This window comes from Anomaloglossus baeobatrachus, chromosome 2, assembly GCF_048569485.1.
Source record: "Anomaloglossus baeobatrachus isolate aAnoBae1 chromosome 2, aAnoBae1.hap1, whole genome shotgun sequence".
Taxonomy (NCBI): Eukaryota; Metazoa; Chordata; class Amphibia; order Anura; family Aromobatidae; genus Anomaloglossus; species Anomaloglossus baeobatrachus.
Window position 1 is genome coordinate 621,930,841 of NC_134354.1, and position 22,453 is coordinate 621,953,293.

The 22,453-nt window shown below is 52.8% G+C and overlaps 1 protein-coding gene across 1 annotated transcript in view; it reads left to right on the plus strand.

Annotated features, from left to right (window-relative positions):
- Positions 1–22,453, plus strand: part of WBP4 (WW domain binding protein 4) — a 129,371-nt gene that overhangs the window by 9,585 nt on the left and 97,333 nt on the right. Inside the window, exon 4 of the mRNA XM_075336851.1 lies at positions 21,178–21,240. Within this exon, the coding sequence (XP_075192966.1) occupies positions 21,178–21,240 (63 nt within the window). The remainder of the gene's footprint in view (positions 1–21,177; positions 21,241–22,453) is intronic.

The following is a 22,453-nucleotide window of genomic DNA, read 5'->3' on the forward strand; positions in this document are numbered from 1 at the left end:
ATAAGGGGTGGGAATGTTAAAAAATTGCTGGCACAAAAAGAAATGAGATGGATCATTATGCTAGATACTGTCGCCCCCATAGGGCTGAATGAAGCAGTTAATTTTGCATCTTTTCTATGAAAATACTAGTTAAATAATCCCCCTCCCTTGAATTCCTATGATTTATACTTGGTATATTTTCCCGTGTTAAAATCAAAAGATTTTTTAAAAAAATTTTTTTAAATGTTTGTCTTTTTAATTATTGTGCTATATGTGTTTTCTAAAACCATCTTTTTCAATTCCGACTTATAGGATCTATGATGTGGCTCAGACATGGAATGGTTTTGAGTGTGTAATGTGGAGAAAACAATATGAATAATAAAGGGAAGAATGGGAGAGATAAAAAATCTGACTACGATCCACTGAGGAGATCAAGAAATTGATGTATTTTTTCCTATTATAAATGTTCCCTTTTCTCCCACCTTTATATATATATTCACACTCTATATGAATTGAATATCTCCACTGTCCCATGCTGTGGTTACGAATATGTCCTTGATTATATCTATTAAGTTCTCATTGGTATATGCAGAGCTAACGGTAGAATTATATATGGATCTGCAGTACTTGGTTGTCATGTCCTGGGGGATCGTGGTGCGCATGCCCGTCGCGGGTACAATTCGTCCCTCCGCCTTGCCCGGCGCATCTATGACGAGGGTAATAATGACGTATGGCGTCCATGACAACCTGGATTTCAGGGTGTCTCGCCTTCTCATATTGCCGGGCAGGGCGGAAGTGGACGTCTTGCCTGTGATGCGCATGCGCCGCTATTGCGATCCCTTTTGACGGACATGTGGGATGACCAATGGGAGCGGTTTTTAAATATATATAAGTTCCGGTTTCGGATTTGAGATTTCTAACCGGCCCTGAGGAAGCTGTGATATACAATGCGAAACGTGCGTCGGTTGGGTCCTTCTGAATAGTGAGACGCAGGTGCGAGGCTCAAGTACGATGGGTGAGTGTATGGCCTAAGGTTCTGGGACATTTTCCTCTTACTTCCAGCTTATAATTGAGCGTGTTTGGCCACGAAATACCCTATACCTGTGATAGACTTATGAGCTCGCCTTGCAGTCCCACTTTTCATGGGTGTTCTTTCCCCCTTTCAGCACAAACCTTTAAAATTGTCTGTTTCATGTTTTTAATAATGCTATGGAATTAACTTTAATAAACTTTTGTAATTTGCTTATAAACGCTCCGGTTCTGTCTGATTTCACAATCTTTATTTCAGCAAATAAAAAATATTCCAAGTTTGAAGCCCTGCTCTATACAAGAGAATTGAGCAAAGCCAGATATGTCTAATGGAATGTGGCTAGAAATTAGTAAATCTTATACTTGCGGTTACATGGCTGCCCACTGCCGACACTGAAGAATCCTGACAGTGCGCACCCTGTGCACTGTGAGGATTCCAAAGTCTGCAGTCACAGAGTGATTGCACACTTGGTCCCCAAGGCCAGAAAACGTCCTTAAAGGAGTTGTCCGACATAAACTCAAACATTTTTGGTAAGCTAATCTGTGCTCTATTGTCATATAAAACACCCCTACATTGTTATTTCTTTGTCGCTCCATTGGGAGACCCAGACAATTGGGTGTATAGCTTCTGCCTCCGGAGGCCACACAAAGCACTACACTTTTAAAAAAGTGTAACCCCCTCCCCTCTGCCTATACACCCTCCCGTGGATCACGGGCTCCTCAGTTTTATGCTTTGTGTGGAAGGAGGCACACATCCACTCATAGAAGAGAAAAAAAAAAAAGATTTCTCATACATAGTATGACGGATGGAAGAAAAGAGGTCCCCTATGGGGTCCCCGGCATGCTCCCTTCTCACCCCACTATGTCGGCGGTGTTGTTAAGGTTGAGGTACCCATTGCGGGTACAAAGGCTGGAGCCACATGCCGTCTCCTTCACCATCCCTTATGCGGCTCTGGGAGAAGTGGGAGCCTCACCGGTCATTCACCTGCTGAGACCGTGCTCCATCCGCAGCTCCTGGTGGAACCTGCTGGACCGGAGCGTTTTCATCCCCAGGGACCGGGCCCTGCACCTTCAAGGTACTCTGTGTCCCCATGGGGGGACGGTACGGGGAGAGAGGTCGCCTTTCTCCCCAGTAGCGCCGTCCGTTGTTTTTTCATCGGACTTCCGCGCCGGCCGTGCCTGCTTGTCGGGCACGGCCTTAAATTTAGTCCCCGGCTTGATCGCGGCCTAGTCACGAAAAATCCCGCCCCCGGGCCTGCTTGTCAGGGGTAAGGGCGGGATTACCGACAGAGGGCTGGAGCATCTTTGCATGTCTCCCCTCCCCTCTCATTGACCACTATGGGGCCTCCAGATTCTCGCCTTTTGCCGGCACCGCCCATGGCTCCACTCCCCCCTTGAGAGCTCCGGCGGCCATGTTTGCCATTCTGCCGGTGTATGCTGCAGCTGCACAGCTCTACAGCTTCGGGGGACCCACGACAGGGAATCTGGAGGACACCAGCGGTTGGTAAGCCACACCAGTCACCCGGTGCTGGTTCCCCTAGGGTGCCGTGATATATATATATATATATATATATATATATATATATATATATATATATATATATATATATATATTCGGAACGGCTGTATAACCCTTTCCCATATACCCTCAGTGGTCGCTCTCCTAAGGGACACTTATTGCTTACAGCATGTCGTCCACAAGGAGCAAAGCCCCTAAGGCACAGGTTTTTTTCGCAGCCTGTACCTCTTGTGGGGCTATGTTGCCTGTGGGATCCACCTACCCTCACTGTGATCAATGCTCGACTCCTGCCACGCTTGCTCAGCTGGAGCCTAGGGCACTTGTGGGCCCCTCGGCTCATGTAGATCCCCCTGCTCCTCCTGAGCAGGCTGCAGGGACAGAGTCACTGTCATTGGACTCTTTCGTGGAGAAACTCTCTGTCACTCTCTCAATCCATTGCACAGTCTATGGACAAATGGTCATCTAAGCTCCTTGAGGCATTGCAGTCCAGACCGGGCTCTTCACAGAGCTAGTTGTTTTGTTAGTTTGTCTCCTCCAGGGCCTTCTCGGTCCGTGCCGCAGCGAGCTCCCAGGATAGCCCCTAGGTCCCAGGCGGAGGACTCCTGCCCGGATCGCAGTCCCAGACCGGCTAAGCGGCCTCGCTGGGACTCTTCCCCGGCCTCCTCACGCTGCTCTGGATCTCAGCTTGAGGACTCTCAGGATGACGAGGCAGACGTGGGAGCTCAGGGCTCTGACCCTGACTTCGCCCTCAACCTTGATACCCCTGAGGGGGACGCCTTAGTAAATGATCTTATTTCGTCCATCAACCAGGTGTTGGATCTCTCTCCCCTGCCTCCACCTGTAGAGGAGTCGGCTTCTCAGCAGGAGAAACACCAATTTCGATTCCCCAAACGTACGCGCAATACGTTTTTTGATCACTCTAACTTCAGGGACGCTGTCCAGAAGCCCAGAGCGGTCCCGGACAAGCGTTTTGCTAAAAGGCACTCTGACACGCGTTACCCCTTTCCACCTGAAGTCGTTAAGGGCTGGGCACACTCACCCAAGGTGGATCCGCCAGTCTCTAGATTGGCTGCTAGGTCCGTTGTGTCTGTTGCCGATGGCTCATCCCTGAAGGATGCCACTGACAGACAGAGCTCTTGGTGAAGTCTATTTATGAGGCCACGGGCGCGTCTTTTGCCCCGGCCTTTGCGGCTGTGTGGGCTCTCCAAGCAATCTCGGCATGTCTGACTGAGATTAATGCTGTCACGCGGAATTCTGCTCCGCATGTGTCTTCCTTGACCTCTCAGGCATCAGCATTTTCGTCCTACGCCATGAACGCCGTCCTGGACTCTGCTAGCCGTACGGCTGTGGCATCCGCTAACTCCGTGGCAGTCCGCAGGGCCATGTGGCTGCGCGAATGGAAAGCAGACTCTGCTTCCAAAAGGTTCTTAACTGGTTTGCCTTTTTCTGGCGAACGTTTGTTTGGCGAACGGTTGGATGAGATTATTAAGGAATCCTCGGGAAAGGACTCCTCCTTACCCCAGTCCAAACCTCAGAGACCTCAGCAGAGAAAAATCCAATCGAGGTTTCGGTCCTTTCGTCCCTCCGCCAAGCCCCAATCCTCTTCGTCCAACCGGCCGGAGAAAGGCCAGAGGAACTCCTATGCGTGGTGGTCCAAGTCATGCCCCCAAAAGGCCGCAGGAGGCACTGTCTCCAAGACGGCCTCCTCATGACTCTCGGCCTCATCTAGCCACATCCTCGGTCGGTGGCAGGCTCTCCCGCTTTGGCGACGCCTGGTGGCCACACGTTCAAGACCGATGGGTGAGAGACATTCTGTCTCATGGTTACAGAACAGAGTTCAGCTCTCGACTTACGGCTCGTTTTTTCAGAACCTCCCCACCTCCTGCACAGGCCGACGCACTTTTTCAGGCGGTGGACGCTCTAAAGATGGAAGGAGTTGTGATTCCCGTTCCCCTTCAGGAACGTGGTCGCGGATTTTACTCCAATTTGTTCGTGGTGCCAAAAAAGGACGGGTCATTCCGTCCCGTTCTGGACCTCAAGCTGCTCAACAGACATGTGAGAACCAGACGGTTTCGGATGGAATCTCTCCGCTCGGTCATCGCCTCGATGTCACAAGGAGACTTCCTAGCATCGATCGACATCAAGGATGCTTATCTCCATGTGCCGATCGCACCCGAACATCAACGTTTCCTGCGTTTCGCCATCGGGGACGAACACCTCCAGTTCGTCGCATTGCCCTTCGGCCTGGCGACAGCCCCACGGGTCTTCACCAAAGTCATGGCATCCGTCGTGGCGGTACTGCACTCTCAGGGCCACTCGGTGATCCCCTACTTGGACGATCTCCTAGTCAGGGCCCCTTCTCGTGTGGAGTGTCAACGAAGTCTTACCGTCACTCTGGCGACTCTCCAGCAGTTCGGGTGGATCGTCAATTTCCCGAAATCCAAGTTGACGCCGACCCAATCACTGACTTACCTCGGGATGGAGTTTCATACCCTTCCAGCGTTAGTCAAGCTACCGCGGGACAAACGGCTTTCTATGCAGACGGGGGTGCAGTCACTTCTTCGGAGTCAGTCACACCCCTTAAGGCGCCTCATGCACTTCCTGGGGAAGATGGTTGCAGCTATGGAGGCAGTGCCGTTCGCGCAATTCCATCTACGGCCACTCCAATGGATAATTCTTCGCAAATGGGACAAGAGTTCGGCTTCCCTCGACAAGAACATCTCTCTTTCACTTGCAACCAAAACATCACTTCAGTGGTGGCTCCTACCCACATCTCTGTCTCGGGGAAAATCCTTCCTCCCCCCCCCCCCCCAACCTGGGCCGTGGTCACCACGGACGCGAGCCTGTCAGGTTGGGGAGCGGTTTTTCTCCACCACAGGGCTCAAGGAACCTGGACTCCAATAGAATCGTCCCTTCAGATCAATATTCTGGAGATAAGGGCAGTATATCTAGCCCTATTGGCTTTCCATCGGTGGCTGGAGGGCAGGCAGATCCGAATCCAGTCGGACAACGCCACTGCCGTCGCCTACATCAACCACCAAGGCGGCACTCGCAGTCGTCAAGCCTTCCAGGAAGTCGGGCGGATTCTGCAGTGGGTGGAAGTCACAGGCTCCACCATCTCCGCAGTTCACATCCCGGGAAAACTGGGAAGCAGATTTTCTCAGTCGTCAGGGCATGGACGCGGGGGAATGGTCTCTTCACCCAGACGTGTTTTTCGAGAGATCTGTCGCCGCTGGGGAACGCCGGACGTCGATCTCATGGCGTCACGACACAACAACAAGGTCCCGGCCTTCATGGCACGGTCTCAGGATCACAGAGCTCTGGCAGCGGACGCTCTGGTCCAGGATTGGTCGCAGTTTCGACTGCCATATGTGTTTCCCCCTCTGGCGATGCTGCCCAGAGTTCTACGCAAGATCCGGTCCGACTGCCGTCGCGCCATTCTCGTCGCTCCAGACTGTCCGAGGCGGTCGTGGTATCCGGATCTGTGGCATCTCACGGTGGGTCAACCGTGGGCGCTTCCAGACCGCCCAGACTTGCTGTCACAAGGGCCGTTTTTCCATCTGAATTCTGTGGCCCTCAACCTGACTGTGTGGCCATTGAGTCCTGGCTCCTAGCGTCTTCAGGGTTATCTCAGGATGTCATTGCCACCATGAGACAAGCCAGGAAGCCAACGTCCGCCAAGATCTATTACAGGTCTTGGCAAATCTTCTTATCCTGGTGCTCTGATAACTGTTTTCTTCCATGGCCGTTTGCCTTACCAACATTCCTTTCATTCCTACAATCTGGAATGGACAAGGGTTTGTCCCTCGGCTCTCTCAAGGGCCAAGTGTCGGCGCTCTCCGTGTTTTTTCAAAAGCGTCTAGCCAGGCTTCCGCAGGTCCGCACGTTCCTGCAGGGGGTTTGCCACATGGTCCCACCTTACAAACGTCCGTTGGAACCTTGGGATCTTAACAGGGTTCTGACGGCTCTTCAAAAGGCGCCTTTTGAGCCGCTGCGGGATGTCTCTCTCTCCCGTCTTTCTCAGAAGGTGGCCTTCCTGGTGGCGGTCACATCACTTCGCAGAGTGTCTGAGCTTGCAGCGCTGTCATGCAAAGCTCCCTTCTTGGTTTTTCACCAGTATAAGGTGGTTCTGCGTCCTGTCCCGGAATTTCTCCCTAAGGTGGTATCCCCTTTTCATCTAAATCAGGATATCTCCTTGCCTTCCTTTTGCACTCTTTGGATCTAGTGAGAGCACTCCGGTTCTACGTGTCTCGCACGGCGCCCCTGCGCCGTTCAGACGCGCTCTTTGTCCTTGTCGCTGGCCAGTGTAAGGGCTCTCAGGCCTCCAAGTCAACCTTGGCTCGGTGGATCAAGGAACCGATTCTCGAGGCCTACCGTTCTTCTGGGCTTCCACTTCCTTCAGGGTTGAAAGCCCATTCTACCAGAGCCGTAGGTGCGTCCTGGGCTTTGCGGCACCAGGCGACGGCTCAGCAGGTGTGTCAGGCAGCTACGTGGTCTAGTCTGCACACTTTCACGAAGCACTATCAAGTGCATGCCTATGCTTCGGCAGACGCCAGTCTAGGTAGGCGAGTCCTCCAGGCGACGGTTGCCCACCTGTAAGAGGGGGCCGTTTTTCCAGCACCCATGACGGCACCACGAGAGAGGGGATCCGCCCTTCAAGGACAGGAAACCTCCAGAATAAAAAGGGGCGGCACCTCTCCCCGCATCAGTTGGTTTCCTGTCCTTGAACAGGGAGCCCCCAGAGATCTAATTGATCCAAGAAGGTCCTGATGGGCCGAAGATTCAAGTCCGGCACCCGGTCGGCCGGCTCTGGCAGCGGCACGGGTCCTGCTGCGGTCGGCCGCGGTGCTGTGGAGCTGCCGCATCAGACCCATGGGGGTCCGGAGTGCGTACAGCACGCCCGAATGGAGCGCCGGGAGCCTGCGGGGCGGGTAAGTGGATCTTCCAAGGGACCTGTCCGCAGGGCTCTCCCGTCGCAGCGTACCCACGGGGGTTATGTCTGCGCACGGGCTCCTTCCCTTCCTTTCCCCCCTCCTCTCCTTACCGGCGTCTGGTCTGCGCGTGCCGGCACCAGGCCGAGATGAGGGGGACGGCTGCTGCGATTCCTGCGGGGCGTCCTCGTGGCGGCTGATGATGTGGCGCTTCCTGGGGAGCGCCATGTTGTGAGTGGAAAGGAGATGTCCGGGCTGTGCGCAGGCGCGCGTTTCTTCCTATTGGACGGGCGGCCTATGGAGCCGGATGGGACGTCCGCTGGAAGTGGGGGCGGAGTCGCCAGACTGTCTTTGAAAATAGAGCGGCAATCCTCTCTATGGTGCCTGTGCTCTGTTGCCATGACGGACAAGCAGTCAGCGGCGTCTCCGTCGCCTCCCTCCTCTCCAAAACCTCCCTCTGATCATGATACAGCCTCCCTGAAGCGGCAGCAGAAGGGTGGCAAGGATGACAGTGTCGCTGGCTCAGGGGGCAAGCGTGGGGGGACAGATGAACGGTCCTCCAAGCGGAAGGACCCTGACTCTCCTGACAGAAGACGGCCTTCTAGAGGACGGAAGTCAGATGAGGGCCCTGCTGAACCGGTATAGCCTCTGGGCATCGGTGGGTGAGTGCACCTCAGATGTTCCGCTTTTAATGGCGGTCATATTGTCTGTTTTTTTATAGGATCGCAGTAAACCTAAGAAGTGTTTATCTAAATCCAGACATAAGGAATGCGCCTTGTGCTGTAAAGAACTTTCTGGTTCTTGGACTAAGAGATTGTGCAAAGGCTGCATTCAGCAAACTTTGTCGGAGGAACAGCCAGGATTTGCTTCCGACCTCCGGTCCCTCATACGGGAAGAAGTCAGGGATTCCCTCCGATCTCTGTCTGGAGCACAAAGTGCTGGGGGTTCTCGAGCCCCTTCGCCTACCCACGACTCTGATAGGTCGGATGGGGAATGTGATTCCTCTGGCTCTACTTCCCGCTCCTCCTCTGATAGTGACTCAGGGGGTCGCCAGTGCTTCCCGCTAGATAATATGAAGAAGTTAGTTAAGGCGGTGAGGACCACCATGGGCCTCACGGATGAGAAACCTGAAAAATCTATCCAGGATAGGATGTTCGGGGGCATGGAGCAGAAGAAACGACGCTCCTTCCCGGTGGTGGATAAGATACAAGCCTTAATTGCCCGGGAATGGAAGAGACCTGATAACAAGCATTCCATTCCTGGCGCCTTTAAGAGAAAATATCTGTTTGAGGAGGCCTCCTGCTCCACATGGGATAAGGCGCCAAAATTGGATGTGGCTGTCGCTAAGGCATCCAAAAAGTTTGCCTTGCCATTTGAGGACATGGGCTCCCTGAAAGACCCATTAGATAAGAAAGCTGATCACTTCCTAAAGAATACCTGGGAAGCTGCTGCCGGAGGACTAAGACCCCCCCATTGCGGCTACCTGTACGGCTAGATCCCTGACTATATGGATTGACGAACTGGAAGACCAGTTTAGATCCCGAGCACCAAAGGAGGAGATTGCGTCCTCCCTCTCCAAGTTGGGGGGGGGGCGGCGGCCTTCCTTGCGGACGCCTCGGCGTACTCCACTAAGTTGGCTGCTAAGTCAGCATCCCTCTCCAATGCGGCTAGAAGGGCTCTCTGGCTGAAATGCTGGCCGGGGGATCTGCAAACTAAGTCTAAACTCTGCAATATCCCTTGTCAAGGTGAATTTCTGTTCGGGCCGGTACTGGATGACATCCTGGAAAAAGCTAGCGACAAGAAGGGAGGCTTTCCCTTTCCTTCGTTTCCTTCTTCACGGCGGTCCTTTCGGAGGAAGCCAGTTCACCGCCCCACCCGACCACGGGATCGGAATACCTGGTCCGATAGAAAGACTCAGGGAAAGGGGTTCATGTTCAAGGGCCCCTCAAAAGATCAGAATAAGTCGTCCAAGTGACTCGCTTTCCCAGGTCGGAGGGAGGCTCTCTCAGTTCCTTCCGGCTTGGGAAAGGATTTCCTCCAATGCATGGATACTGGCCCTTATACGCTCCGGCCTCCGGCTCCCCTTCCTTCGGCCTCCTCCTCCCCGGTTCGTGGTTACCCCTCTGCGTCGTTCCCCGGCGGAACAGCTGGCGTTGGAAGCAGAGGTCCGTCACCTCCTCTTCAAGAGGGTTCTAGTGGAAGTTCCCTCAAGGGAACAGGGAGAAGGGTTCTATTCCACCCTCTTTCTGGTAGGGAAGCCCGATGGTTCCTATCGCACAATCATCAACCTGAAAGCCCTCAACCGGTTCCTTCAAATAGACAGCTTCAAGATGGAGTCCGTGCGGTCCATAGTGAAATATCTGTATCCCCACTGTCACATGGCGGTCATAGACTTACGCGATGCATATTATCATGTCCCAATTCACTCTCTCTTCCAATGCTTCCTCAGGATAGCCCTCCGCATGGACGGTCGGGTCTGCCATTTCCAATACAAAGCCCTCCCCTTCGGTCTGGCCATCGCCCCGAGGATTTTTACGAAGATAATAGCAGAAATGTCGGCATGTCTGCGTCAGAGAGAGGTCCTTCTGATTCCTTATCTGGACGACTTCTTGATTGTGGGCGCCTCAGCTCTTCATTGTGCGGCCCTTCTCCGGCAGGTGCAAGATTCCCTGCGGGAGTTGGGCTGGTTGATCAACGAGGAAAAGTCCAGATTGATTCCATTAAAGGTTCAGCTGTTTCTGGGACTCACCTGGGACTCCAACACTCAACTCTGTCGGTTGCCTCCTTCCAAAGTGGAAGCCCTTCGGACCCAGATAGACCGGACTCTGAGGCACCGGCGTCTGTCTCTCCGGGGTGCGATGTCCCTCCTGGGCTCCCTGACTGCGGCCATCCCGGCCGTCAGATGGGCTCAGGCGCACACCAGGGTCCTACAGTGGAATATCTTACAGCATCAGACGGCTCACGGGGACCATCTGGACAGACTCATCATTCTCAAACATCGCACATTGCAGTCCCTCTATTGGTGGCTAGATCCGGTCCACTTGGGCAGAGGGGTGCCTTGGAGGGCGCCAGAGCCCGTGGTGGTAACCACCGACGCCAGTCTCTACGGTTGGGGGGCACATCTGGACGCTTATTTCATTCAGGGACGATGGTCTGGAGAAGAAGCTCAAAATTCCTCGAATACAAGGGAATTGCTGGCGGTGGAAAAGGCGTTGGGTCGTTTCCTGCCATTGTTACGGGGTCGACATGTGAAAGTTCTGTCGGACAACCAAGCGACGGTAGCATATCTCAACCACCAGGGGGTACTCGCTCCAGACACCTCATGTCCGTCGCAAGCAGGATCATGTCTTGGGCAGAGGCTCATCTGGGTACCCTGTCGGCAGTGCACATCCGAGGGAAGGAGAACGATTTGGCGGACTTTCTCAGTCGCACCCAGTTTCACCAGGGCGAATGGTCTCTAAATCAGTCCGTTTTTAACAGGATAACGGGGATGTGGGGGGTTCCCGAGATAGACCTCTTTGCCACACGGACCAACAGGAAGGTTCCCCGATTCTGTTCCCTGGATCCAAGGGATCATCCCCAGTCGGTGGACGCGCTATTGCTCAAGTGGGACTTCCGCCTCGCATATGCCTTCCCTCCACTCATCCTCCTCCCTGCAGTGCTCAGGAAGATACGGGAGGATCAAGCAGTCGTGATTCTCATAGCACCCTTTTGGCCGAAGAGGCCTTGGTTTTATTGGCTGACGCATCTGTCAGTCACCGATCCGTGGGTTCTCCTGGATCTCCTATCCCAGGGTCCAGCCTTCCACCCACAGCACACCAGGTTACATCTGACGGCGTGGCTCTTGAGAGGTCGCTATTAGGCACTAAGGGGTTTTCTCAGGGTCTGATCTCCACCTTGATGCAGTGCAGAAAGCCTGTCACTACTCGCATTTATGGGCGTATTTGGGCGAAATTCCTGACCTCTTCGGGTGCAGATCCTACTAAACCACCCTCCGTCCCGGTTGTCCTGGAATTTCTCCAGAAGGGTTGGGAACTGGGTCTATCAGTTAGTACCCTTAAGGTGCAGATCTCCGCACTAAGCGCCTTGTATAACCATGCCCTGGCTGGAGATCCCTGGATATCTAGGTTCGTTAGGTCCTGTGCTAGGTCTAAGCCTCGGGGAACCATACCACTTCCATCCTGGGACCTTAACTTTGTCCTTTCAGCTTTAACACGGCCCCCATTTGAGCCCTTAGATTCTATCTCTCTCAAGCATCTGTCCCTTAAGACGATTCTCCTGGTCGCCCTCACTTCTGCCCGTAGGGTTAGTGACCTTCAGGCCTTATCCATTTCTCCTCCGTATACCCAGTTTTTTGAGGACCGAGTAGTCTTACGTACTGACCCTCCCTATTTGCCGAAGGTGCATTCCCACTTCCATAGATCTCAGGAAATAGTGCTCCCCTCTTTTTATGCCAACCCTTCTACTCCGGAGGAGATGGGATGGCACTGCCTGGATGTTAGGCGTTGTCTTCAAAGGTATCTGTTGGTCACCTCGGAAGGGAGGAAGGATAAGTCTCTGTTTGTAGTCTTCCAGGGTTGTAGGAAGGGGCTTAAGGCTTCTAAATCCACTTTGGCAAGGTGGATCAGGGATGCCATCTCGGTTGCCTACACAGCCGGGGGGGAAGACGTACCTCCTGGTTTGAAGGCACACTCCACGCGAGCGATGGCATCTTCCTGGGCGGAGAGATCGGAGGTCTCCATCGAGCAGATATGTAAGGCGGCAACCTGGTCTTCTCCGTCCACCTTTTTTAATCACTATCGCCTTGATTTGTCGTTCACCGACATCACCTTTTGGGAGGCGGGTTCTGCAAACTGTTGTCCCTCCCTAGGTCTTCCTCTCTGTAATTCTCTCGTGGCGCCGTCATGGGTGCTGGAAAAATACGTAATTACTTACCGGTAATGTGTTTTTTCTGAACCCATGACGGCACCCTTACATTCCCTCCCTGCACTTGGGGGTTGCTAGTTTGCTTCCCTTTTCACTCCTCTTCACTGGGCGGTTATGGTGGCGGGATATGTTTTTTAACGATGTTCCTTATTTCGGAGGTCCTATCATGCTCGGTAATCAACTGATGCGGGGAGAGGTGCCGCCCCTTTTTATTCTGGAGGTTTCCTGTCCTTGAAGGGCGGATCCCCTCTCTCGTGGTGCCGTCATGGGTTCAGAAAAAACACATTACTGGTAAGTAATTACGTATTTCTTTAACGTTCCTATGGGAGACCCAGACCATGGGTGTATAGCTACTGCCTCCGGAGGACACACAAAGTACTACACTCAAAACGTGTAGCTCCTCCCTCCTAGCATATACACCCCCTGCTAGCCAGTCCTAGCCAGTTCAATGCTTTGTGTTTCAGGAGGTCACACACACATGCATTCTCTGATTTTGATTTTTGATTTTTCCTTTTGGATCAAAGATTTGGAAGAAAAGCGGGTCCAGCTGGACTCCCGGCATGTCCCTTCTCACCCCACTGTGTCGGCGGTGCTGTTAAGGTTGATTTTCCAAGGCTGGAGCCTTCTCATGCCGCGCTCCTTCACCATCCCCTGGGGCTCTGGCTTGAAGTGGGAGCCAACACGGTTCTCACTGCTTTGCAGGAGACCGGTCTCCATCCGCAGCCCTTTTTCAGGATCCTGCTGGACGGAGCACTCATCCCTCAGGGACCTGGCAACCTGCGTCTCACAAGCTAAGTATATGAGACGTTATTACCACAGAAAGTGGTCTTTCCAGGGGTCCTTTATACTTTATTTATTGGGGAGAGTGTGTTTTATGTTTGTGTTAACGTTTCCGGCCGGTTCTCCAGTTTTCACTGAAGAACCGCGCCGATGGTGCCTGCACGCCGGCCGCATGTTTAAATCTAGGCCCCGGCTTCGCCTGAGGCCTAGTTTCGGTTTCCACTGCCTCTGCATGTCAGTCATGCAGAGGGACAGTGTGGCTCCGCCCAGCGGCTGTGCAGCACAGGGAAGGGACACTCCTCACTGAGGAAGGATTCCCTCCCCTGGCTACCTCATTTGCCGCTCTCAGAGTTGGCCCCGCCCCCTCTCCTCGCTCCGGTCGCCATTTTCTCAGCGTTCTCTGTGCCTGCATAGGCACAGAGATTCCACATTGTGACAAGTGGGGGCCTGGGCTGAGGGACTGGAGGGCACAGAAATGTCTGTTTAAACGTTCTGGCAGCCACAACCTCCGGTTTGTGCAGCTGCTTATTTTATCTGTTTACAAATGGGGTTAGCCACGGGGGGCTCGTTTTATGCTGGGGGCCATTCTAGGACAGAGCCCCCTCCTCTGCAGCATGTCTCACATCAGAGCAAGGCTGCAAGGCTGTTTTTATTATGCACTGCATGTAGTCTCGTACGGCTGTACCGAGCTCATAAGCACAGTGGCCCCTCAGCCTGGAGGCTCATCAGTGGTCCCTCCAGCTGCTCCGGCTTCGGTGGCTGGCCCCCGGTTTGGCTAGAATCCGCTCTTTCCAGGGGTCGGCTGTCCCGGAATCTGCTTAGCATGCATCAGCCCCCTTCTCGGGGCGTTTTCTGCTACAGCTCGCTCAGCAAAGCTCACAGAGGACTCTCCTTCTGGTCTCAGACCCCGTCCTCCTGACATGGAGACGCAGGGTCCCCTGTCCTTCCCCGCCCCGCAGCTCTGATTCACGAGCTGACTCACCGGACGGGGAGGATGTCTCTACCAGGGGCTCGGACGCTACTTTATGTACCATTGATCCGTCCGTAGGTGACGCAGATGCTAATGATTGGATTGCGTCCATTATACTTGTACTGGACCTCCATCCGCCTGTATCAGGGGAGTATTCCTCGCTGGCAGAAAGCCATCAGTATACCTTAAACAGGACAGGAGTGTGTTCCTTAACCACTCCAGTTTTCAGCCCACTGTGTCCAAGCCCACAGCCTGTCCTATCAGACCCCAAAGCGGGGTTCTGATGACTGTTTCCCCCTCCCATCAGAGGTGGTCAAGGAGTGAGCTCATTCGCCAAGGGTGGTCCCACCGGTGTCTAGACTTTCAGCCCGGATAGTTGGATCAGTGGCTGACGGCACCTCTACAAGGATCCCACGGTACATTAATTTTGTACTGGACCTCAATCCGCCGGAGTTACCTTGCCTAGGAGAACACAATGTGTGTTCCTTAACCACTCCAGTTTTCAGGCCACTGTGATCAAGCCCAGGGTCCGCTCTGACAGTCGCTTCCCATGAAGCGTGATTCTGAGGACTGTTTTTTCCCTTTCCATCAGTGGTGGTCAAGAAGTGGGCTCATTCACCACAGGTGGCTCAGCCCGGACCGTTATGTCAGTGGCTGATGGCTCCTCACTTAAGGTTTTGCGGTCCGCCAGGTTGTCCTTCTGGCCAAATCTGTATGGGGGCGGCAGGAGCTTCGTTCTCCTCAGCTTTACAGCAGTGCGGTTTTTTTGTAGCCTTCTCTGCTTCTCTAGAGGAGATGCATTCCCTCACAGGGACTCTATGCCCGAAATGGTTGCCTGAACTTCCAGACTTCAGTCTTTTCATCCTATGCCATGTCTGCCATGCTGGACACCGCACTGCGGTGGCCTCGGCTACTTTCCTCGCTATCCGCAGGATCCTGTGGCTTCGGAAAGGGAAGGCAGATGCTTCTATAGAAGTTCCTTGCTGGGCTCCCTTTTGTTGGGACCAGTCTCTTCGGAATCAACTGGATGAAATTAAGGAAGCTCTTGGCGGGAAGAGTTCTTCCATGCCACGAACCTAAACCAGGGAACCTGTCCAGGGCAGGAATCAGTGAGGTTTCGGTTGTTTCGTTCCTCCATCTGATCGTTCTCTAAGCCCTCGGCCTCGTCCACTAGCTCGGCCAAGGTTCATAGACCCAAATGGCGCTCGAAGCTGCGTCTTCAGAAGACCGCAGGAGATGCTGCCAATGAGTCAGCTTCCTCCGAGCTATCTAGCCACGCCAACAACGTCCTTGGTCGGTGGCAGGCTCTCCCACTTGGCGACGTATGGTTTTAACACGTCTCCGTTCAGTGGGTGCGGGATTATATCTCCCATGGCTACAGGATGGAATTCTATCCACCCGCCAAACAGATTTTTTTCTGTCAACTTCCCCCGGCTCCAAGGCCGCCGCCTTCTCACAGGCCGTGGCATTCTTGCAGGCCAATGGAGTAATTGTACCGGTTCCCGACTGGGATTGGTTCTGAGATTTCTGCTTAAATCTATTCCTAGTCCCCGAAGAGGGCGGTGCCTTCCGACCTGGATCTTTAGCTTTTCAAGCATGGTCAGGTGTGGCGTTTTCACATGGAGTCTCGGTCTTGTTCCGTGTGTTTTTCACCGGATCAATCAATAACCCAAGGAGATTCCCTAGCAGCCATCGGCATCAGAGATGCCTATCTGCAGGTGTCAATCGCAGTTTCACACCAGCGTTGGCTACGTTTTGCAATCGGAGTGGTCCAATTCGTGGCTCTTCCCTTGGGGTTAGCCACGGCCCCTCGAGTATTCTCATTGGGGCAGCTGTGATTAGGGTCCTGCATCTCTAGGGATTGGCAGTGATCTTTTGCCCTGGACGGTCTTCTTGTCGGGGCTTCATCCAGTGCAGACTCTTAGCAGAGTGCTTCGCTCACTCTCGCCACTCTAACCAATTCGGGTGGCTTGTCATTCTGTCCAAGTCCACTCTGACTTCGAACCAGAGGTTCCCAGGGACGCAATTCGAGACTCTGTCGGCACTTGTGAAGCTGCCCTTAGTCGAACAGTAGTCCCTCCGCTGGCGGTCGACGTCGTTCTATCAGGCACCGAATACAGGTGCTGGTCAGATGGTGGCGTCAATGGAAGCGATTCCTTGCCCAGTTTCTCCTGCGTCCTCTGAGACTGGATATTTTCCGCTGTACAAGCGAACTTCCTCCTTCCACGGGGTGGTGGCTTCGCCACTGACCAGGGGCTCGTTTCAGTGGTGGCTTCGGCCACTCTGTCTCAGGGACGCTCCTTCCTGGCCCCATCCCGGGTGATCCTCACCAGGATGCTAGTCTATCCGCCTTGGGAGCAGTATATCTCCACCGTGGAGCGCAGGGCGCTTGGACTCTGTCCGAATCAGCCCTCTGGATCAATGTGCTGGAAATCAGAGCTGTATTTCTAGCTCTCTAAGCCTTTCACCATCAGTTGGCGGCTCAACGCATTCTTCAGTGGACGAGGGACTCCTAGTCCACCGTATCCGCAGCCCACATCCTAGACATGAAAACTGCGAGACAGACTATTTCAGCTGTCCAACCATGGTCCACGATCCTCAGGTTTTGCGGCAGACGCACTGGTTCATGTTTGGTCCCAGCTTCGTCTCTTTTACGTGTTTCACCCTCTAGCTCTTGTCCAGAGTCCTGCGCAAGATCAGTAAAGAGGGCCGTCGGGTCATTCTCATACTCCAGACTGACCCAGGCAGGCTTGGTACCCTGACCTGCTCCATCTGTCCGTTGTGTTGCCAATGCATCTTCCGGACCGTCCAGACCTTCTCTCAAAAGGTCCGTTTTTTCCGCCAGAATTCTGGACTCTCAGATTGACGGCGTGGCTCTTGAGTCCTGGATCTTGACGACTTCTGGTATCCCTCCTGAAGTCATCTCCACTATGACTCGAGCTCGGAAGTATCCTTTGGCCTTTTTGGCCTTGCCGACCCTCCTGTCCCTTCCACAGTCCGGTCTACAGCTAGGACTATCCCTCATTAAGGGACAGGTCTCGGCTCTGTCAGTGTGTGCCAGCGGCGTATCGTCCGGCTGGCTCCGGTGCGCTCCTTCGAGGGCGCATCTCACATCATTCCGCCTTACCGGCGGCCTATGCAGCCCTGGGACCTTAATCCGGTCCTCACGGTTTCCGGAAACCCCCCTTTGAGCCTCTTAGGGAGGTTTCTTTGTTTCATCTTTCACAGAAAGTAGTCTTTCTAGTGGCCATAATTTCCCGCCAGGGAGTTTTGGCTGCACTCTCTTCGGAGTCACCCCCTTTTTTGTTTTTTTTTTTTGTCATCAAGACAAGGTGGTCTCCGTCCGACTCCGGACTTTCTCCCTAGGGTGGTTGCTGCTTCCACCTTATCCGGGGCATTTTTCCTGCCTTCCTTTTGTCCGGCTCCTGTTCATCGCTTTGAAAAAGCGTTGCATATCCTGGATCTGGTGCGGGCGCTCCGGATCTATGTGTCTCGCACCGCCGTTATTAGGCGGTGCACCTCTCTCTGGTGCTGACCACTAGTCAGTCAGCGTAGCGGTCTCTCGGCATCTAAGCCGACCCTGGTTCGTTGGCTTAGGTCGGCCATTTCCGATGCCTACAAGTGTACTCCAGTGCCTTCCCCGCCGGGGATCAGGGCACACTTGATCACACTGTCGGTGCCTTTTGGGCTTTCAGGCACCAGGCTACGGCTCAGCAGGTCTGTCAGACTGCCACTCGGATTAGTCTGCATACTTTTTCGAAGCACTACCCAAGGCATGCTCATGCTTTGGCAGACGCGGGCTTGGGCAGACGCATCTTTCAGGCGTCTGTCGCCCATTTGTGAAGTTAGGTTTCGCCTGCTTCTCAGTTTGTCTGTTTATTCCCACCCATGGACTGCTTTAGAACGTCCCATGGTCTGGGTCTCCCATAGGAACGTTAAAGAAAAAGAGAATTTTGTTACTTACCGTAAATTCTTTTTCTTATAGTTCCGTCATGGGAGACCCAGCACCCTCCCTATTGCCTGTTGGCAGGTTTCTTGTTCCGTGTGTCTTCACCGGCTGTTATTGTTGTAGACAGAGGTTCCGGTTCTTCCGGGTTTTACTCTGTCTCTTCTTGTGGGTGGATGTCCTCCTTCAGCTTTTGCACTAAACTGGCTAGGACTGGCTAGCAGGGGGTGTATATGCTAGGAGGGAGGAGCTACACGTTTTGAGTGTAGTACTTTGTGTGTCCTCCGGAGGCAGTAGCTATACACCCCTGGTCTGGGTCTCCCATGACGGAACTATAAGAAAAAGAATTTACGGTAAGTAACAAAATTCCCTTTTTTTCGGCTCCTTTTATTGAGGTATTCTTTTACCCACCCAGGGACTGCTCTTGGACGTCCCAATTGTCTGGGTCTCCCAATTGAGCGACAAAGAAAAAGGGAATTTTGTTTACTTACCGTAAATTCCTTTTCTTCTAGCTCCTATTGGGAGACCCAGCACCCACCCCTGTGCCCTTCGGGCTGGTTGTTCTTTTGTGTACACATGTTGTTGATGTTGATTTGTTCTTATGGTTCATGGTCTTCAGTTCTCCGAACATCCTTCGGATTGAATTTACCCTAGACCAATTTATAAGTTTTCTCCTTCCTGCTTTTGCACCAAAACTGAGGAGCCCGTGATCCACGGGAGGGTGTATAGGCAGAGGGGAGGGGTTACACTTTTTTAAAAGTGTAGTGCTTTGTGTGGCCTCCGGAGGCAGAGGCTATACACCCAATTGTCTGGGTCTCCCAATAGGAGCTAGAAGAAAAGGAATTTACGGTAAGTAAACAAAATTCCCTTTTTTTTTGTTTTCTAACTTTTGTTCCTCTTGAATTCACCCTTTATTCTCTGCAGCTCTTTGTTTACATTTAGCTCTAGCAAACTGACCACTTCCTGTGCAAAACCTCCCAGTCAGAGCTGGCACCGCCCCTCCCCAGGTGTCCAGCCTCGCCCCCTGCCCACCCCCTGCACACACATTCCCTGTCAGTATTCTTCCCCAGCACCTGACCTGTTATCACTACAGCATTGCAAATAACAGCCCCACACGGGGCTCTGCACCGCACACGCACACACGGGGCTCTGCACCGCACACGCACACACGGGGCTCTGCACCGCACACGCACACACGGGGCTCTGCACCGCACACGCACACACGGGGCTCTGCACCGCACACGCACACACGGGGCTCTGCACCGCACACGCACACACGGGGCTCTGCACCGTACACACACGCACACACATATGGCTCTGCACCGCACGCGCACACGGGGCTCTGCACCGCACACGCACACATATGGCTCTGCACCGCACGCACACACGGCGCTCTGTACCGACCCCCATAGGGAACACATGTAGGGAGTACATACTCACCCGTCCTCGGTCCCCGCCGCTCCTGCACGTTCACCAGCTGTCTGTGCTCTGGACTTAACAGCACAGTAGTGACGTCACCGCTGTGCTGAAGAGAGCAGAGACAGCGGGGCAGTGATGATAAGCAGCGCTGCGCTCCCTCTCATCAGCGCTTTCAAATGTACCGGCATCTGTGATCTGTGATGCCTGCACATTTGAATGTGCGATCCTGAGCAGGGGCTCGGTGCTGGCGCTGACACCACGGCAGCCGCCGTCAGGCCCCTCCCCCAGGTCACGGACCCCACAGCAGTGCAGGGGGAGGTTGCGGGGAGAATAAAGGGTTACGGTGGAATGTGTGGGAGGGTTCAGGGAAGGGGGGCGGGGCTCATCGCACTGTAGCCGCCCAGCAGGGAGGCGACATGCTGTTCCAGATTTGCATGTCAACATGGCCCTGCCCATGTTGACATGAAATGACCGGAAGCAGCAAAATCGCGGCAGGAGCAGTCACATGTCCACTCTGAGCCGGGGGAGAGGGGCTGACGGCAGGGCAGGTAAGTGGTCTCTATCTACTTACCTGCCCCAATGTAGCCCAATAGGGTAATAAAAAAAAAGTCAAAAAAAGCTATAACCCCTTTAAGGCTATGTGCACACGCTGCATTTTTATTGCAGTTTTTCTTGCAGATTTTAATCAATACTGCAAGAAAAGTCTATGAGAATCCTGACTTACTGTGCACACGTTGCTTCTTTTATCCTTTCAGATTTTGGTGCTGAAAAAAGAAGCAGCATGTCATTTTTTTTCTGTGTTTTTTTTTCCTGCAGATATAATTCGCTGCAGTGCTCGATCACTGCTAAAGATTATATATGTCAGTGCTGCACTCGCAGCACTAACACTTTGCCTCACACACCATGCATCCAGTATGGTCTATAAAGCTTTCCATAGCTCAGTAACCGGGGTCGTCATGGTGATGACCCAGGGTTAGAATGGCAGCGATCAGGTCCCTGTTGTCGCTTTACAGGGATCCAGTTGCCAGGGATAGGTAAACAATTCCTCTCCCTGCCTTCTGAATGCTGCAACCACATTGATCACCGCATTCAATGGGTTAAACTGCCGGGAGTTGCGCGGGAACCGCCGGGTCCTGGCTGTAACATCAGCTGGAGACCCGGAGCCAATTGCGGGGATACAGCGCAGGAACCCTTGCGATTACCATGACTAAAAAAAAAACAAATTGAAGAAACGCATGGAAAAACCACAATATAAAAAAATGCACGTGTTTTTTTTTTCTGCTGCATTTTTCCAGCCAAAACATGCAATTTTGTGTGCAGAAAATCTGCACACAAATCTGCTACGTGGACACATACCCTTAGGACATAGTTGTGTCTGAAACGCGTAGGGGAATGTTGTTTGGACTGTGGCTGAAATGTTTCTAATTTGGTGAAATATAGTTTATAGAAACAATTTAGTCCCAATGAACAGAAAAAATGTGATTTGGTGGGAAACTCTCCTCTAAAAAAAACTTGATGTGTCAGGCTTTATACAATACGACTAAAGGTAGGGTAGTGGGACACCAAACTAGAGAGGGAGAAGTTAGCAGGCCCCTTCTGACTGCTTCTATAATAATGTACCACAGTGAAATATTTATTTTCTTACTCTTTAATAACTTTTCCATCTCTTGTTTTGTAGAGTATTGAATTCCATGAAAGAGGAAAAAACCACAAAGAAAATGTTACCAAAAAAATCAGTGAGGTAAGCTAAGACTAGACTGGACCAGAAAATAACTATTGGCATGTGTTTAAGTCACTGAGGACATCATTTCTTAGAATATACTACTCACAATGCTCTAAAGAAATGGGCTTCATCTAGAGTAGGACTTGGCCTTTTAAACACTTTTAATCATAGACACAAATCACTTTAAGATATCAGTAAGATGCCCTAATAAAACTAAGGGAGCATTTATGCTGGCGGATTATCGGGAACAAGCGTTTCTAGGAATGCTAATTTTTCTAGCACCCATGACCGCACCATAAGAGGGGATCCGCCCTTCAAGGACCAGAAACCTACAGGATAAAACAAGGACGGTACCTCTCCCCGCATCAGTTTGTTTCCTGTCCTTGAACGGGGAACCTCAGGGTGAGAATGGTGGTTCAAGACTGTCCTAAGGAAGGGCTGTACACATAAAGACTTACCCAGCTCTGATTGGTCAGGTCTGGCAGCAGCGCAGGTGCTCTGGAGGTGCTAGAGTGGTTCCACGGGGGCTGTTTCTGTATCTGGGCGCATGCGTCAGCCCCATCTTGTGTGTGGCAAGGCACAGCCGCCCATCATCAGCAAGCGCATTTGAGGGCATGCCCTGATGACATGGCGGGAACGATGACGTCACTACCCAGAAGTGAATGTCCAGGAGAAGGCATGCTGAAGTGGGCTGTCGAGCGCCCTGCACATAAAAGAATGGCAGGGAAACCGTGGGATCGGTGGTATGCTCCAGTCTGACCCCTCCAGCAGGAAGGATCAGCAGCACCAACACCACGAGATTGCAGCTGAGCAAAAATCCGTCCCTTAGCCTAGGCAGCAGAAAGCATTGCAGCAACCTCAGCGTAGTCGAGATAGCAGCGGCACTGGATCTGGGGGGAAGTGCTCTGGGAAAAGCGGGTACCAGATCCAGCAAGCAAAGTCAGAACTCTGGCAGACCCAACAGAAGAGAAGCCTCCAGTGGAGAATGGTCAGACAATATCACTACTCCTCCTAATCCGGTACCGCTTCTTACATCTGAGTGGTAAGTGATCTTTGTGCAAGTTCACTTTTTAAAGAGGTCTTTGTGTCTCTTCCTCTCATTGTAGATTCAGGAGAAACCTAAAAAGTGTTTGTCTTAATCCAGAAACATAGATTGCTCTCTCTGTAGACAGGAGCTGACCAATGGTTAGCCTAAAAAACCTTTGCCAGGTGTGTATAGAACGGACTATCT